Source organism: Perissodus microlepis, chromosome 5, assembly GCF_051167445.1.
Source record: "Perissodus microlepis isolate ML-2025 ecotype Zambia chromosome 5, ASM5116744v1, whole genome shotgun sequence".
NCBI lineage: Eukaryota > Metazoa > Chordata > Actinopteri > Cichliformes > Cichlidae > Perissodus > Perissodus microlepis.
Window position 1 is genome coordinate 4,072,525 of NC_140465.1, and position 19,338 is coordinate 4,091,862.

The 19,338-nt window shown below is 41.4% G+C and overlaps 1 protein-coding gene across 5 annotated transcripts in view; it reads left to right on the forward strand.

Annotated features, from left to right (window-relative positions):
- iqsec1b (IQ motif and Sec7 domain ArfGEF 1b) overlaps nucleotides 1-19,338 on the forward strand; it is a 232,011-nt gene that overhangs the window by 63,663 nt on the left and 149,010 nt on the right. For 3 of the 5 annotated variants that reach the window (XM_084927433.1, XM_084927434.1, XM_084927443.1), the window contains one exon: nucleotides 16,147-16,254. The exons of the other annotated variants lie outside the window; for them this stretch is intronic. In XM_084927433.1, coding sequence (XP_084783559.1) covers nucleotides 16,147-16,254 — 108 coding nt within the window. The remainder of the gene's footprint in view (nucleotides 1-16,146; nucleotides 16,255-19,338) is intronic. 5 annotated transcript variants of the gene reach the window in all.

Sequence of the window (19,338 nt, forward strand, 5' to 3'; positions counted from 1 at the left end):
TCGGATTTGGCAGCAGGGAGATCCCTAACTTCTGGCAGAGGAGTGCAGCTTGTGGAAAATACTCATAAAACCCACATAATGAATTCTTTGTGAGTCCCATGGACTTTCTTTCAGAAAGAAACCAAACAAATACACCTCTGCACTTATTCGAGTAGTCATTTTTAAGCATTATCTAACAGAGAAGAAAAATCTCTTTTTTTGGAAGTTTGCTAAATTGCCCACAGATACAGTAGGGAGAGATAATTATTTGATCCTCTGCTGAATTACAAATTCACTTCCAAAGAAAAGAGTCTTAATTTTTGTAGTAGTCTCATTTTATTGGAGAGAGACAGAATATTAACCAGAAGTCCAGGGAAAAACAAACACATGGCATAAAAGTTATCAATCGATTTGCCAATGACATTAAGTATTTGCATACCTCCAACCCAGTCAGAATCTTGGCTTGATTGATTGCTTGTGTTTCCATAGGTTTCTTTACTGCTTAAACTTAAGTTTTAAGTAGTTATGATGTACTTTTACTTTACATTTACATCTCCTAGCAAAACACAATTATCTATTCTGCTCCTATGCTTATATTTGACTTATGCATTGTATATAAAGCTGTGTTACTACTATTGTACTGTAATGCTGCTATAACTACTAACACCTTGTTTTGATGGATTCACACTTCAAATTAACTTCAAATCAATGTTTTGAAAAGAAGCAAAATGCCCTCTGTATACATGCTGCTGGCTAAGCATCCTTCTAAGTGATCTTAAGAAGAGACTGTTTTAACACGAAATTAAGGTATCGAGGAGTAATGTTAGAGAAAAGGCTGAAGATTTTTATCAAAGTAAAATCTATATGAATATCTAAAAATATATATATATTAGGGGTGCAACGATACACAAAATTTACGGTTCGGTTCGATACTTTGGTGTCACGGTTCGATATTTTTTCGATACAAAAAAATGTTCATGCTTTTTTAATTTGTCATTTATTAAAATTATAAATATATATTTTAACTCAAATGTACAGTTTTTAAATTTAATGTTGCTGAAACAACAAAGTAAGAAAAAATAAATCTATCTGATCGAGAAATCACTCATCTTTGGAAAAGAGAGTTTATTACAGAGAAATGGCTCTTTCCAAAATAAAAGCTATACTATACGCTTCTTCTGGGCTATATTCTCAGCAGCATATTAAACATATCAGGTCCCCCATAAGGAGAGTCATGTGCTAACGGCTGTCTAAATGACTCGGGTAAAGTTTGTAGCAGGCGTGCTTGTTGTTTTTGTCTGCTTCCACTTGTCTTTGCACTAGGATGATGTCGGCGTAAATGTGCAGTCATATTCATTTTGTTCCCACTAGTGCTGTCAGCGTTAATCTGAAATGACGTTAACGCCACAACACGGCAAATCTCCGTTAACAAGCTACCGCGGATCGCCCCGTGCGTGGGGCTGGACGGCGTCAACACGTTAACAAGCTAACTGCGCTAACGCAGTAGTTCCCACCCATGTAATTGAGCATTGCGTGGCACATCCGACATACTGTTTTACTTTTGTCCATGACGCGCTTACCTTCAGGGTCATACTTCACATGAAGACCAAAATAGTTCCAAAGGCCAGATCTGAATGAGGGTGGGGGAGGTTCAATTTGCCATGTTGCAACGAGCTCAGCTTCTGTCTTGCTAGCTTGCGCTGCGCTCAGTGGATCTGCGCTCGACAGTGCAGCCTAGGCGGAGTAGTCGAAGGCAGATCCACTGAGCGCTCAACACAGACAGCATCGTCAGAAGAAAAGTTGATAAAATAAATTAAAAATTTAGTATTGTTCGATACATATGCGTACCGAACCGAAAGCACCGTATCGATACGAGTATCGTTGCACCCCTAATATATATGTATGTAAGTGTGACATGTATCATTGAAATGATCAAACTGTAAATTCATTGAAACTATGCAGTCATCCAATCAGTATTTACAACAGAATTCCATGTCAGCCACCAGCAGCATTCTCGAACCACTTCTGATATGATTTTTTATTTTATTTAATATGTAACAAACCAGATTGCTGTGGGGCCACAGCAGTCTCAGGGTGGACAGGTTGCCAGTGTGTCGCAGGGCCAACACATGGACACAGACAACCATTGACACTCACATTTCACACCTTCGGGGAATTTAAAATGACCAATTAGCCTGTTTACTTACTCATTTATGAGAACAGTCACTGTGCCTCAGTGGCCCTTCCTGTGCATGGCTCCTGACCATGCCATTGTAGCGCTGCTATGTTGTTCTCATTGCTCTGCTATGGTACTTGGCAACTTTTTTGAATGTACTATGCTAGAATTTCCCTTTCCTTGCTCAGTTTCTGGTCTATCACTCTTTTGCCATGATAGAGAAGTGATATAAATAGTAATGGTTTCAACATCACCTCATTTCTTTAATGCAGTATATGGAAATGAGACTGCTTCATATTCCTTCATTTTACTGTTGATACCAATCTTCCTTTCTTATTGCTTTCATGAAGGTCTCTCCAAACCCCCTGCTGCCTCTACATGACAATTTAATGAGCGCCCCGAGTAACAAACTCAAATTTTGTTTGTTGCCTTTGTTGGGAAGGTAAAATTGTGACGCTCACTAATAATGTGAGTATGACCTGAAGTGAAATCCACGAGTGTTCTAACACCCTCAGTGTTTTAACATGCTGAGGTTAAGAAATGGATTTGTAGTCAGAGTTATCCCGGAGATTATTTTGTAACAATAATATATGGCACACCAGCTTTTCAGCCTCAGCTTCCTTTCGTCTAATTGCCGTACCACACTGCCTTTTGTCTGCAACAGATGGTAATATCCATGAAATTAAAGCTACCCAGATAGTGTGATGGATTTCATTTCTTGTGCTTTTTAACTTTTTTGTCCTTTATCTCTGATTTCAAACTGCTAATAGGAAGGATGTGGGGCCTTCATTTAAAGCCCTGTATTTCCAGTTTTTACCAGATGTGAAAGCATGATATGTTTTTTACCTTGTGACTGAGCGTGTGTGTGTGTCTATGTGAATGGTTTTATGATCCTAGAGATGTCTGTTGTTGCATGAACTACCAAAGGAGATATTTTGGTAGGCAAGCAGTCACCAGCATTTTTTTTAGATGTGGACTCCAGAGGTTTGTTTTTCATAGTTTCATGTCATTCAGCTTTAAATTACAAATAGGTTGAATTTATTTATTTATTCATGTTTATTCAGACATATATCTCTCCATTGTATTGCATTGCTCTATTCGCTTTTCTCTTTTTTGCCTTTATATAATCTTAACCTTCAATATTCGCTGCTTTTCTCGCTCTCACTTGTGTCACCTACTCTCTCTGCCCTGTCAGCAGCTTCATGGTTTTCTCTCTCCTTCTCTCATTACTCAAGCACTCCACCACGCTGAGCATAAAAGAATATCAGTAAACAAGTGGTGTTTTTCTTCATGATGTTCAGGAATGGATTATTCTCTATTTCTGACCTGAATGACAATGATTATTAAATCAGGAAACACTGACTCATCTCTTTCACTACTATATAGTCTACTTCTCTCATCTGACAGCTTCTCGTTCCTCAGTGCTCTCAGATTCTTTTTCTTTTCTACAGCTGTCCAGGAAACTGATGAATGTCAATGCCACCCATCCTCTCACTCACTGTGAATGGCTGTGAATGACAACTGACTGAAATAACACTGCGCACAATCTATCAAAAACGACTTCTTTCAATAATAAGCAAATATACGATCTGAACACTCGATATATTCGTCTTTCTGGTGTCTACTTAAATTACAGCACAGCATAAATCACTGACATTGTACTCAGACTTCAAGTGAGCTTTCTGACAAATACGACTTAATACATATCTTGTGGTTCGTTGGAAATGTTCATGAAAAACCTTGTTAGAGTTAATTACCTTTCGAGCTAACTTGGCTAAGATGGTTAATGTTACTGATGATTTTTACACACACAGGCGTGCATACATATATATGTATATACAGCATCTCACAAACGTCAGTACACTCCTCACATTTTTGTAAATATTTTGTTCTATAACACTGAAGATATGACACTTTGATACAATGTAAAGTAGTCAGGTTGTACAGCCTGTACAACAGTGTCAATTTGCTGTCCCCTCTAAATAACTCAACACACAGCCATTAATGTCTAAACTGCTGGCAACAAAAGTGAGTACACCCCTAAGTGAAAATGTCCAAACTGTGCCCAATTTCCCTTCCTGTTGTCATGTGACTCGTTAGTGTTACAAAGTCTCCAGTGCAGAGAAGATGTGTTGAATCTGGTGTTATTGCTCTCACACTCTCTCATACTGGTCACTGGAAGTCTAACATGGCACATCATGGCAAAGAATTCTCTGAGGATGTGAAAAAGAGAAATGTTTCTCTACATAAAGATGGCCTAGGCTATAAGAATATACTCAACACCCTGAGACTGAGCTGCAGCACGGTGGTCAAGACCATACAGCGGTTTAACAGGACAGGTTCCACTCAGAACAAATCTCACCATGGTCGAACAAAGAAGTTGAGCGCACGTGCTCAGCGTCATATCCAGAGGTTGTCTTTTGAAAACAGATGTATGAGTGCTGCCAGCATTGCTGCAGAAGGCGTGGAGGGTCAGCCTGTCAATGCTCAGACCATACGCCACACACTGCATCACATGGCTGTCGTCCCAGAAGGAAGCCTCGTCTAAAGATTGTGGCGTGGGTGTGGTCTCTGGCCAGCTGCAGAGGAGGGGTGACGCAGTGAGCTCCCGGGGCAGCGCAGGGGCGGGGTGAACAGGTGTGCTGGGATCTGACAGTGATTGTGTCTCTTTATATGTTGGCAGTGACAGTCGGAGGGGAGAAGCGGACGTGACAGCAGAGAGAGAGCGGGAGTGTCTGTGTCCCAGTAAACAAACCACAGTATTAAATAAAAGTTCTGCTGTCATCATATTCGCTCCAGCGTATGTTTCTTGGGTCCCACGTTACAAAGATAATGTACAAGAAAGAACAGAACAGTTTGCTGAAGACAAGCAGACTAAGGACATGGATTACCTGTGGTCTGATGAGACCAAGATAAACTTATTTGGTTCAGATAGTGTCAGGGGTGTGTGGTGACAACCCGGTGAGGAGTACAAAGACAAGTGTGTCTTGCCTACAGTCAAGCATGGTGGTGGGATGTCATTGTTTGGGGCTGCATGAGTGCTGCTGGTGCAGGGAGCTACAGTTAATTGAGGGAACCATGAATGCCAACATGTACTGTGACATACTGAAGCAGAGCATGATCCCCTCCCTTCAGAAACTGGGCAACAGGACAATATTCCAACATGATAACAACTCCAAACGCACCTCCAAAAAGACCAGTGCCCTGCTAAATAAACTGAGGGTAAAGGTACTTGACTGGCCAAGCATGTCTCCAGACTTAAACCCTATTGAACATCTGTGGGGCATCCTCAAATGGAAGGTGGAGGACCGCAGGGTCTCTAACATCCACCAGCTCTGTGATGTCATCATGGAGGAGTGGAAGAGGATTCCAGTGGCACCCTGTGAAGCTCTAGTGAACTCCATGATCAACAGAGTTAAGGCAGTGTTGGAAAATAATGGTTGCCACACAAAAAAATGACACTTTGAGCACAGTTTGGACATTTTCACTTAGGGGTGTACTCACTTTTGTCGCCAGCAGCTTAGACGTTAATGGATGTATGTTGAGTTATTTAGAGGTGACAGCAAATTTACACTGTTGTACAGGCTGTACACTGACTACTCTACATTGTATCAGAGTGTCATAACTTCAGTGTTGTCCCATGAAAAAATAGAACAAAATATTTACAAAAATGTGAGGAGTGTACTCACTTTTGTGAGATACTATATATCAGGAACCTGACCTGTGTTTCCACAGTATTGTAGTTCTCAATAGCCTGAGTACAACAGAACCCTCTGGTGTTCCAAGGGTGTCAATTAGCAGAAGTCAGGTCTGTCAGCAGGTCTACTTTTAACCTTCTCTTCTTCCTTTGACCTCCTGCTGTCTCCTTCGTCCCTGGGGTGAGAGCAGGATGAACCATTTTTAACTTCTTTGACACACCAGGTCACATGGGGTTGATGCACTACATATTATTCCAGCTGAAAAGTTGCTCTGCTGGCAGAAATCCACTGTTTTGTATGCTGACATTGCATTGTATAAGAAGCACCCCAAGGATAACTTGGCTGTAGAAGTGGTTATGGACTATCACGTGGCATCAACACACCTGTGTGAGGAAATTTCCCACGGCCATGACCGTGTTCAGCTCTGCTCTGTCTAACTTCTCTAAAAACAGCCCTCTTACACTAAAGGCACTCACTGGTAACACCAAAGTATTGACATTCATACTGTCATGAGAAATGTCAACTTTTGTAAAGCTACCATAACAAGTTACTTTTTAAACAGTGTTTTTAGGCTTCTTGCCTTTGTTAGATTGCTTAAAATTTGAATCGTCATTATGGCACTAAATATGCAGAGACATACAACAGCTTGACTCAGGGCAGGAATGGACTTCTGAAGCAACTAGGACTGTTTTCCTCAGAGAAACTGTGGATGCAAGTTCTCACGTCCACAGGAACAGCAACATACAGCCCTGCTAATGTGTTTGACAGAGGATGATAAATTGTAAAGGCCTGACTCTTTGACACATTCCGTTTTTTGTTCGGCGTTCCCCTGAAAGTTGTATGTTATCCTTCATGAACTGCGCTGCCTGACGGGCCGGCATTCCTAATTGTGCTTATGTGTTACGAGGCCTCTGTTTATTTTTCCGTTCCTTGATCTGCTCCTGGGGGATAAGGAGATATAGGCAGTGAATGCACCATGAAGCGATTCTTTGAGCCTGTGGTGATGATGAACGACACAGCCGAGTGGCCCAGTTGTAAACAAAGATTCCCCTGTAACACAGATTCCAGACACTCATGCTCGAAAGTGCCATAAACTACAATAATTAATTGAGAGGTTTTCCTCCTTTTTTCCCCTTCCTCCTTACATGGTAATAACTGGGTAGTAGGCTCCATGAATAATTAACTCTTTGTATTTACTACTGAGGCTTATAAATGTCTCTCCCTCTGGACTCCAGTGATGCAAAGCTGATGAGAGAAAAGAGATGGTGAGAACGATAGTGGGAGGCACACCACAGCAAAGCCGATTTCCAAAAGCCTCACGCTGAATCAGGAAAGGTTAATTGGATTCCTTCAATATTTCACTCTGTCAGATTAATCACCATTTTTACAAATTTCACTTTTAGCAAAAACAATCTGATCTTGTCATAATCAGCACACGTCAATATTTTAAATCTATCAGGACATGAGTTCCCTGTTGTGTAAGAGCATTTGCCTTAGAAAACACAAACCCATAGACTAAAAGAATATCAGGATATCTGACATTAGAGAGCTGTGGCCCTCTTGTTTGAGTAATACCATTAGTAAGCATGCTTACGGCTCATCTAGAGGAAAGAAAAAGATTTGGATTTTGGTATTATGTAAAGGAAAACCGCTTAAACCTGTTGTTTGAGTAGCACAGCAAACAGCAGACTCTGTGTTACATAACTAGCGGATGTTACTCATCCAACAGGAACAAGTTAAGAAGTCACAGTGGGGTTTTTTTGTTATTGTTGTTGTTTTTTTTCCTGAAGACTGTGCCGTCACACGCCCATGATAAAGTTCTTGTGTCCCGTGTGCTGCAGCAGGGCTCAGACACCACCACAGATGGTGCTGGATCGGCCACGGTGCAGCAGTGTTTCCAGAGGAGCTGACCTTGTTGTACTGTGCTGATTAAGAGAGGGAGCATACAGTATTGACTCCTCACCGACACCATTACCAGTGGAACCTGACCCCCAACCTCCCGCACCCTCCTCCTCTCCCTGCTCTCTTCTCCCTCAGGAAACCAAATGCAGATGATTGTTTTTTTGTACAGTCAGTGTGGCTGCAGTGATGCATGACCCTGAAAGTAAATAACTCACTGACCAGTGCTCGTTGCCTCTACAGTGGGGGATGGGACAGGTCACTTTCAAAATATGCAACTGCTGTAACATGCTCCACCCGTGTTTGGAGACCTTAGACTGTATAGAAAACACGGTGGGCTCACAAAATATCGTGGTTGTAGCTGTATAGTGATTAGTAACAATAATACATTGCATTTACAGACAAATGTAATAATGCAGTGTGCCTGTTTTATAATACAGACACACTGCATGTGGTCAGTGGGAGAAGTCAATGAGTGAATCTAATCATCATCATCAACTTATATTTTAATAGATGTTTGCTACACTCTAACCTAAGCCTGACCATGAAAACCATGTCTGGTGTGTAGCAGCCCAAAATATGGTGTGTCATTGTAAACTTCACCTGCAAGCTAACCAGAGTGCTTTGGACTACACTGTACTATAAAGGTTTGATGCAGTTTGAATAACAATTTTATTTATTTTTTGCAAGATGTTTTACGAAACATAATTCAGCAGAAAGTATCAGTTTTTGATTTAAAACCTTTAAAATAAATTAGGACGGTAAGATTTAAATTTCGCGTTTGCTAAATTTCATCTGCTGAGCAGTGCTTATCTTTGCAATAGCCTATCCCACTTTTACAACTTTCTCCATCTCTGTGTTACACATTCATCTGTTTTTTCTCTCCCTGTGTAACACAGCAACTGCACACTAGCTAGTGAAAAACTGCACAGAAACAGTTTTTGTGTTTAGTAATATTTCTTCAGCTGCTTGAAAAGTGTTTGAAATTACCTGCAACTTAAGAATATGTTACTCGCTCGCTCCTCTATAGTAGCATTAACTGGTTGATGAAACACCAGCTGTAGCTTTAAATCTGTACCATGAACACATCACAGGGATAAAAAGAAAAAAAGGATCTGTTGAGAGTGTAAGTGGGTCATGAGATGCTTTTATTTTATTTTTTTTTATCTCTGAGCAAAGTATCTCCATGCCATCATGAAAAAAAGATCATTACAGTAATATACATCAAATGTCTGTCAGTTTTATTGCTCATTGACTGAAGGTGACAGAACACTGTTCCAGATCATTTCAGGCAACTTTAACCTCTCCATTATATATTGTTATTATTATTAGATTCACCAATATCATAGAGATTTCATTGACCAATTGATTCATTGATTTTTTTCCCAGTTATGTCTTTATTTGCCTGATGTTAAACAGTTTAGGGGTCCACAGAATTTAGATAACTGACTTTTAGGCAGTTTAACTTTTACAAAAAACATTATTTCATTATTTTACAGTCTATTCACCATTTTGTGCCACGACAGTGAGTAGCCTTTAACAAAACACGTCTTATTATCTCATTTTACTTCTTTATGACAGATGACAGCAGCCAGCAACCAACCCTTACGTAGTAGGCAGTGATGTTCAGCCTCACTTTGTACTTATATAATTTATGAAAGAATAAATAAATATTCTGCCACAGTAGACATCTACATGTCAGATTTAGACTGACTTCCAGTTTGAGTTAATAATGTGTGAAAACATCTCTGTAAGCTCTGTAAATTTCTTCTACAAATTCTTGGACTCTAAGTTCTCATTTCTGAGTGATCAAGTGAATAATTGGTGTGGTTATGGTTGATATTTTCACATTGGAGCGTGCCTACTCCGCTATATGGACCCAGCACCGCAGCAGCACTACTGTTTGTAAAGCCAACAACCCGTGTTTGTAGTTTCTCCAGTGGTGCTTCTTATAACTGCAGGATGCTGCAGGGAGCAGCCCAGTGCATAGCTGCAATTTAATAAAATGAAAGAATAAGCTGAAGATTTTACATTTGCAGGGAATTCTGATGTCAAAGAATAGGCATGTGGTTGGCACAGTAGGAATGTTTCTAGGAGTTCGGGGATTTTTTTCACTCTAAAACAGTAACATTCACATCAAGCTTTGGCTTAATGTGAATTTAAAAGTTGAATGAAGCTGACAGTCATTTTATGATTTAGTTGTTATTTTCATTTTAGACTGTTCAATATTGTCAATCAGTTTGTGGTGTTTTGGGAAATTTTATTCCTACTGAGGATAAAAAATAAATATGTATGTATTGATTATGATTGTGTGGGTCTGTAAATGATTATCTAGCATATCCCCCAATTACTGCGCTCAATTAGTCCTTGAAACCACTTTGTAAGACTTTGTAGTTTACAGGTTTTGGGAGGAAGTGTTTAGCGATTGCAGAACCTGCATTCCTGTGATAACAGAAGGCTTATGTGGGAGGCAGTGGGAAATCTTCCTCCAGGACTTAACCTCCACGGAGGAGAGATTATTACTGGCAGCTCCAGGTCACAGAAGACCACAACCCATTTGTCCTGTAGGGCATGTTTATCCAGACAGCACACTACTGTGCTGCTTCACATTTTACACAGGGTCTTCCAATCACAAGTGCAGTGCCTTCAGAGGATTTACATTTACTTTTACTTTTTTCACCAAGGTGAAGAGAACACATCAGACTGAACACTGTCAAACCAGAAATTATCTGCTTATTAGAATAATGAGAATGCTTTGAATTGGGACTATTAAAAATATTAGCTTTAGTGTTTGAATGCTGTCCTTGATTCATTTCTGAGTTCTCAGATGATTCTGATGTGCCAGCTCAAATTTAAGTCTAAAAAATTAATATTAAATTGTATTTCCAAACAAGTTTTTGACACATTTCTATGTGTTTTCTCCTGATAAAGTTGTTAAGCACTGTGTATATGTACACTGAAGTAATGAAGCATTTGATTTCTTAGTTTTTCAGATATCTGTTATACTTGTGTTTCAAATCATTAAACAAATATTTTTCAGCCTGGTATCTTGAAACAATCTACACCACAAATCACAAACTTTCACTTTCAGTGCTCTGTGTGTATGGATGTTCCAGCTTTGCATTAAGCCAAAGCACTAACATTTCAGAGTGACACCTAAATAAAAGACAAACCGGATTCAGAACGTTGGAATACTGCATAATTGACCTCAGAATTCCCAACAGTGGTGACATGTGCAGCTGGGTATTTCATCTTATTGAATTGCAGCTTTGCACTGGGGTCTCTGCCTGAGACATCATGCAGAAACTCTTGCTGCAAAGCAAAGCTTTGAAGAAATTATGTGCACAGTTTGATGCCTTTGTGTGACAGTGCAGCTGCATTAAAAAAAAAGAAGAACCCTCACTGCATCATTCACAAGTTAGAACTTGCAGTTCCTGATACTGTAAAACATTACAGAGTCATTTTTTAACTCTCCAACTGGAAAGTGTGCTGCTGATCTCAGTGAATGAACAAGGTTGCCTCCTTCCCTGTAGGGAGATTTGCAGAAGCTGACTTTCTAAGTTAGATGTGTAGGAATCTACCACAGTGGAATATCTGTTTATGATCATATTAATGATCAAGGAACTGACCTCCCAGCCAATTGTTCATTCAGTGGTGCTAGTTTCAGTCATTGTGCAAATGTACTGTTTATAAGGTTGGGGGAACCTGCAGTCAGCTGAGACTGAAGAAGTCACTTGGATGATGATGAAACACTACGTCCAGATGAACAGAATCAACTTTGGGAGATTTGCTTACCTGGATGATTGAGCATGCATCAAGACAAATATTTATTTAGCTTTATTTAGGAATCCTATTGAAAATCGTCATCCTTTCCATGTTAAACCATTATTGGTATTCCTCACATACAGTCTTGTGCTTATATCAAGCTGATCAAAGCAAATTTTTTTATGCTTGTTTATGTATCAGCCTTACAGAAATACCTCTTGAAGTTAATTCTGCCTAAGCTCAAAGGTTTACAAGTTCATCAAGCCCAATCTAATTTGCTGCATTCCATTTAAGCATCAGTTCTGCGTTTGCACTGCTGCTTACAGAGTTCTTCTGACACCAGAAAATGTTCTCTTTCTGTGTGATTGATGCATGTGGGAGTATCACACAGGGTAGAGAGACAGGAAAATATCAGTCCCCAAAGAATGACTTTGCAAGGACTTTAAAAAAAAGAACATAGCACATTTTATTCTCAGAACTTGGGAAAGTCTTTAAAATCCCCCTGTGAGGTAAACCTCCCTTGAAAGTACATTTGCTACGTTTGGAGGTCAGGACTTGTGAGCGTACAGTGTGAACAGGCTCAGTACTGTCAGCAGACCAGCACGTCCTCAGCATCCGATAGCAGCACATTATCTAGTGGACCAGTTGGCATCAGTCCTCACTGTAAGGGATTCAATGACAAGTGTCTACTGCTTCCATTTCTCAGCTAGGTGCGGCAATTAGACACCGAGGGGAGATGTATAGCTGGTTTATTTATGGGCAGTATAGTATTCGCCCCGATGGCTGGTTCCTGATCCCACCTTGCCTCCTCACTCCTCGTTGTTTAGCAAAGCCTTGACTTGACTCTCTGGGATCCTGCGAGGTTATTTGCACAAAAACATTTTGTGAACAACATGCTCTATGAACAAGTGTATGCTCTTTGAAATGAAAGACATGTAAATAACACTTTTCTAGTGTTACTGGCCATTCAGAGTGCTCTATACTTCAGGCCACATTATACAATCAAACAGCACTTTATCTGTTTTGCATCCACACCTACGAATAATTTAGAATCCCCAGTTAATCTAACCTGCACACCAGAGCTGCATGTAAAAGAAACAAGCACAGAGAGAACACTGTTGTTAAGATGATTGTGCTAATCCGCACAACACCATGCCGCCCAAAGTGTCCTCGCTCTATGATGTCATCGTTGCTTGGTGAATTTCAGAAGAGGGCTTTCAGAGGGGGCAATAAAGAGGAGGTGAGGAAGGTCCAGGTGTTACTAAAGGACAAGATCAGAGAGGCTAAGGACAATTACAGGAGGAAGCTGGAGTGGAAACTCCAGCAGAACAGCATGAGAGAGGTGTGGAGGGGCATGAAGACCATCACTGGATTCAGGCCAACCAACAGCAGGGGAGGTGAGAATAGAGCTAACGAGTTGAATCTGTTTTTCAATAGATTCGACACCACAGTGTCTGCTCCCACCCCCACAACCTCACCTGCAGTCAGCCTGGAATCCAGAGCCACACCACTGTGCCAGCCTCTCTCTTCACATGGCGCTGTTGCCTCCTGTGAGATTCCTGACACCCCTCCCCCACCCATCACCTTCACTCAATACCAGGTTGAGATGCAAATGAGGAGACTTCACTCAGGCAAGTCTGCTGGACCAGACGGAGTGAGTCCCCTCGTCCTCAAGACCTGTGCCCCCCAGCTGTGTGGAGTCTTTCATAAACTGTTTATGCTGAGTCTGAGTCTGCAGAGGGTCCCAGTGATGTGGAAGACATCATGCCTCGTCCCTGTACCAAAGACGCCACGTCCCAGTGGCCCCCAGGATTACAGGCCCGTGGCACTGACCTCCCACATCATGAAGACCCTGGAAAGGCTCATCCTGGACCAGCTGCGACCCATAGTAAGACCACATCTGGATCCGCTTATCAGCCTCGTCTTGGAACTGAGGACGCCATCATCTACCTGCTCAATTGTGTCTACACCCATCTGGACCAGCCGGCGAGCACTGTGAGGGTCATGTTTTTTGACTTTTCTAGTGCTTTCAATACCATCAGGCCGACCCTCCTGGGTGATAAGTTAGCAGCGATGCAGGTGGATGCTTCTCTGGTGTCCTGGATTGTTGATTACCTGACAGGAAGACCACAATATGTACGTCTCCCACAGTGTGTGTCTGACAAGGTGATCAGCAACACAGGGGCACCACAGGGGACTGTCCTCTCCCCCTTCCTCTTCACCCTCTACACCACAGACTTCAGCCACTGCACAGAGACCTGCCATCTTCAGAAGTTTTCTGATGACTCTGCGGTGGTTGGATGCATCAGCAGGGATGATGAGACAGAGCACCGGGCTGTGGTCGACTCCTTTGTCACGTGGTGTGAGCAGAATCATCTGCAGCTCAACGTGGCAAAGACCAAGGAATTGATCGTGGACTTCAGGAAGACCAGGAAACACTTGACCCCTGTTTCAATCCAGGGGGTTAGTGTTGACATTGTGGAGGACTATAAATACCTTGGAGTACACATTGACAATAAACTGGACTGGGCTAAAAACACCACAGCACTTTACAGGAAGGGCCAGAGTCGTCTCTATTTTTTGAGGCGACTGAGGTCCTTCAACATCTGCCAGAAAATGCTCAGGATTTTCTATGAGTCTGTTGTGGCCAGTGCGATCCTCTATGCTGTTGCATGCTGGGGGAGCAGGCTGAGGGTCGCAGATGCCAACAGACTTAATAAACTAATCCGTAAGGCCAGTAATGTTGTGGGGATGGAGCTGGACTCCCTCAAGGTGGTGTCGGAGAGGCGGATGCTGTCCAAGATAAAGACAATGTTGGATAACACCTCCCACCCACTCCATGACATGCTGGTCAGTCACAGGAGCTCGTTCAGTGAGAGACTGAGATTACCGAAAAGCACCACTGAACGACACAGGAAATCTTTCCTGCCTGTGGACATCTCCCTGTACAACGCATCCACTTAACACACTGGTTACTGCTACAACTACACATGTTTCTTTTCCAGCTATTTATTTCTGAGTGACTTATGTATGTATATATATGTATATATTGTACTATTCTTAGTTAGCGTATTGTCTGTCTTGTCTTAATGTTGGTTTATAATGGAGCACTGTAACAAAAAATAATTTCCCCCAGGGATTAATAAAGTATTCTGATTCTGATTCTGATTCTGATAAATTTCAGTCATATCAGTGCCATCCTGCATTTGTCCCTCGCTAGCATTTTTTGTAAACCAGGTCAAACGGTTCAGGTACTGGGTAGTTTGCTTGTTATGATGACTTAAAGAAACATGTTAGCATTAACACCCACATGGGGAGGAAAACATAGTAGACCAATGGGCCAAAGAGAAGACTGGAGTTCATGTCTTGTGTAAAATGTGAGGTTATCGTGATTTATTATATTTCGATTTTGCTGGTGAGTTGTTTTTTGTTCATTTTACTTTTCAGACACATTTTGGTTTAGTTTAGGAATCAAAACCTGCCTGGTTACATTTAGGAAGAGATAAGTAATCTAAGCAAACACTTTCTTGATGATTTTATGGTCTCAGTTGCTAGTTTTAAATCTTCCGTCAGAGTTTCCCTGTCTGATCCAAACCTTGCTTGTCATGTGTGGTGTGAAAACTCGAAGATGGTGACAGCCAAAAAAGCCACTCAGCTCGTGGCTTAACGACAGGATTTCACTAAGCAATGCATGATGCCACAGTGGATCTGTTCATCTTTTCTATTTACATGCGTTAGAAATCCTGAAGGTGAACTTCCTCCTCTGTACTTTAGGCACAGGCTCCTGGAAAGAACTGAAACAATCATCATTTATTTATAAAATGAGCAGCTTTGTGTGTGTGTGTGTGTGTGTGTGTGTGTGTGTGTGTGTGTGTGTGTGTGTGTGTGTGTGTGTGTGTGTGAGAGCGATACAGCGGGTTTATACAAGACGTACAAAGATGTTCTTGGAGAAAATAGCCACAGATGATGACTTTGTACAGTGGATATGAAAGTGATTCTAATTTAAATACCACACTCCACAACTCCTCGGGTTTCTGTATTACGTGCAGCACCTTTAAATCATTTTCTTAAAATATGACAAAATTGGTAATTACTATAGACAGTAACTGACACTTCAGATTGGAGCTATGAAGGTCATTGATGCTAACAGTGTAGATAATAGAGAGTAATTGAACCGCTTCCTCTTGTCTTCTTCTTCCTTCCTGTCCTCTGGTATCGTCTCACGTTACTCTCAGCCTGGTACATTTCGATCACGCCTCAGCTCCTGCCTCCCTCCTCCTCCTCTTCTTCCTCTCTCTCTGCTCTCTACCTGGCTCAGAGCTCTGTGTGCTGATTCAGCCCACTGTGCATATATGCGAGTTCTCAGCTCTGATTCGAAGGCATTAAAATGCTGCAGGCAGTGGACTGAAGTAATCTCTCTTTCTGCCAAGCACAACATTCAGCTTGGTGGGAGTGAGCGGGCTGCCCTTCTTGCTATACAGTACACCACAGTTCATGCTGCAACATGTCATCGCCCATGCATCACTTGCTGTCTGGTTCTGAGTGAAAATGTGCTGCTATAATTTCTTGAACTTCACAAAATGTGCATTATGAACCACTTCAACATGCCTCTCTCTTTTTATGTTGCAGGCGGCACGCCTCATTGCCCGTAGAAGTCTCTGAGATCCCTCTAAACCTTTTTGCCCCTCCATGTAGAAGGAGTTACCCCTGTCGCAAATGGAAGTCTGCATCTTTTGGGTAAATTGAAGGGTTTTGCTTTTGTTCTTTTAACTATTCATCAGCCCAAGAATTTGTAAGCCCATTTTCTGACAGTCTGTCTCCATTACAGCTATTTCTGTCCTGGTGGTAGTCCATACAGTTTTTATCAGCCTGATAAAACATCTCATTTCTGATCTTCCCATTCCCCATTCTGCTTTTCAGTGTTTGTCACTCATTTCCGTTTGCTGGTGAAAGCTTCCATCGCCTGCTGTGAGCTAGCTTATGGGTGGCCTCCTCAAATCCGCTCAGATAAAAAAATGAACAACACCCATTACGACCAGAGCTGCGAAGCTGAAGCTTAGTGGGGTAGTGCATTCCTTTGCAGGATAAAGAGGGTACGCATCTCCCCTTTCCGATGCCTCTCCCCTTCAGTATTGAACAATATGTTTGAAAATGAGTAACAAACCCTGCTGTTCTAAAACAGATTTGTAGATTATTACAAGCAGCTTGTTTGCATAAAGCAACCTCCAGCATATACAGTGCATGACTGACTGGCTGTCCATTACAGTCCTCCCCTCTATGGATTCTTTTCATTTTTTTTCCCTTGGAGTTCATTACAGCTGCTCAGTGAGGCCCTGAGAGCTCTGCAAATGAGGAGAGATGGGGAGAGATGAAAACCCTCAGCGAGCTGAGCAGTGGGACACGGGCTTCAAAAGCTTCATGGCAATTTCAAAGGGTTTTTATTCCTGACAGCACCCCAGCTATATCTATGGAATATCCAGCACTGTGCTCGAGAGCGGTTCTAAAGGCAGGTTAGTGGGACGGTGGCAAAGATGAGGTTAAGACACCTCACCCTCTGGGCTTTGGTCTGTAAAAGGAAATAGCGAAAGCCCTGATGATTAATGTTTGCTCACCATGTTTATTGATTCTAATTAGGCATGGTGATGAAGTGAGTACAAAGAATGAGCGCTAAACACTTGTGATTACAGCGAGGTCTTGAGCTGTCCTGCTCTATTAACAAGTGTTTGCCGAGGAACACGAAGAGCAAGTGCACATCAATTACAATTGCCCAGGGAGTTGTGCTCCAAATGAAGTTTGGGTCAAGCTGGAGCTTACAATAAGACGTAGGTGTGCAGACTGTTTAATGAATGCAATTATGTTAAAATTACAGAGAGACATGGTGACACACTGCTGCAGGTAGAAATCACACTGTGAAGCAATATGCAGCCATATAGTGGATCAGCTTTAGAGACCGATTATTGGCTTTTATATTTGGTGGAAATAAGATTAAGGGTGTCAGCAGCAGGAAAAGGTAACAGCTAGAGATAAGATTACTCCCTTCTTTTGGACTTTGGTAGTCTTGCAGAATCGCTGTGATTCTGCTCTTTCCTCTCCATTATTGCATTTTCAAGCAAATAATAATAAAACTGAAATTGTTTAATAAAAGATTATTACGATTCAAACTGTGAAATCACACAGAGAACTGCTTTCATACTGTGTAGTGCAGAACACACAGTACTGAATTTCAACAAAGATGGCCAAAGTTGTGTTCTCGAAATTATGCTTAAACTAGGAATCTAAGACAGACCTGCTCTTCTCAGTATCCCTGATATTCTTACCTCAGCCCTCGAACCGGTTTTGCTCCACAGTTCAGATCAGCAACACATCCTGCAAATTTACCTGCTAAAGCTGCTCCTATTGGTCAGCTCCAAACACCTGAGCGCACACAGCACACGACTACATTTATCTAGCCAAGGAAGAAATTCAAAGAAGGAAAAGGAAAATGATTTCATTGAATGCAAAACTGGTACATGCCCCAAAGTACAGGATACATCATCAAAATGTTCCCAATCTTTGTTCCTGAATTTACTTCTGTGTAGAATAGCATTTTTTAAAATAATTTCTGATATAAAAAGTATTTTGGGGAACTTTGATGTACAACCTGTATGAACTGCATCTGAGTCAGTAGTAGAAGCTTAGCATAGGGGAACTGAAGGGTCCATGGGTCAGCACGACTGACCACCAGCTTCAGTTTGCTCTTTTATTTGAGACCTTGCAGCTGTAAATGTGCTGGATTGTGTTCATTAGTGCAAATGTCTGGCTAGAATTGCATTTGTTTGTGGGTGTTCTGTTCAGACTCACTATTGTGCAGGTGTCCCCTCCTTGGTAATGTTTAAGCAGGCTTTATCTCAACATATTGCCAATTCTGTAAAAACATAGTAATTTTGCATTTGGGAAAAAGCCCAAATCCACAGAGCCACATACTGAAAGACAATATGTTCGTGTCTCACTATGGTCTGCTTTGTCTTGTTTATTTTTCTCCAGCTCCTTTTGGATGCTTTATGCTTTTTAATGAAAGCTCAGTGAGTGTAACTCCAGGCTTGCAAAGCTGGATGTTACTTGAGTTTTAGGCAACTGTTATTTTTGTTGATACGGTCACTGCCAGTGGAGTTGGGTCCAGATTACTTCCAGTTTGAGCTCCATCAGATGATGTGAATCTGACAGCAGGTAGTGATCTGTGTAAATGGTTTTCTGTAAACCTCAGTATCCACTTCATCTTTTCCTTCTCTTCTATCTGCACTCTCCAGAAGGCACAGTTGGAACCTGATGTCCCTCTGTAGGGTTTTATCAATGTAAAACCCATTTACATTGAGAACTGCTGATGAACTGGTGATGGCGTCATGTTTTTATTATGTATGGCCTTCAAGCAGAGATCCAACAAAAGAGTATGCCTGGTCTAGGTTAAGATTCATTTTCTCACTTTGTGCTCTGCTCTTATCATCGCAACATATGCACGAGTCAGCATCCATTTTGATTCATTGAAGCCTGATGTGTTTTTTTAATTTATTTATTTGTGTGTGTGTGTGTGTGTGTGTGTGTGTGTGTGCGTGCGTGCGTGCACTATACACCGTGAACATGGTGTGCTGATTGCATTAAAAGTGTTCCAATATTTCCATTAGCTAGTGAAGAAACTAAGTTCTTTGCATCAAAAAAAATGGATAAATGTGAAAAACAATGAGAATCAGAGGAAGTTGTTCCTGTTCTAAAAAAGACAGACTATTTACAAGCTAATCGAAACTGTAAATTAGTGCCTCTAGATTCTGTGATTTTCAAGTGGGGCCT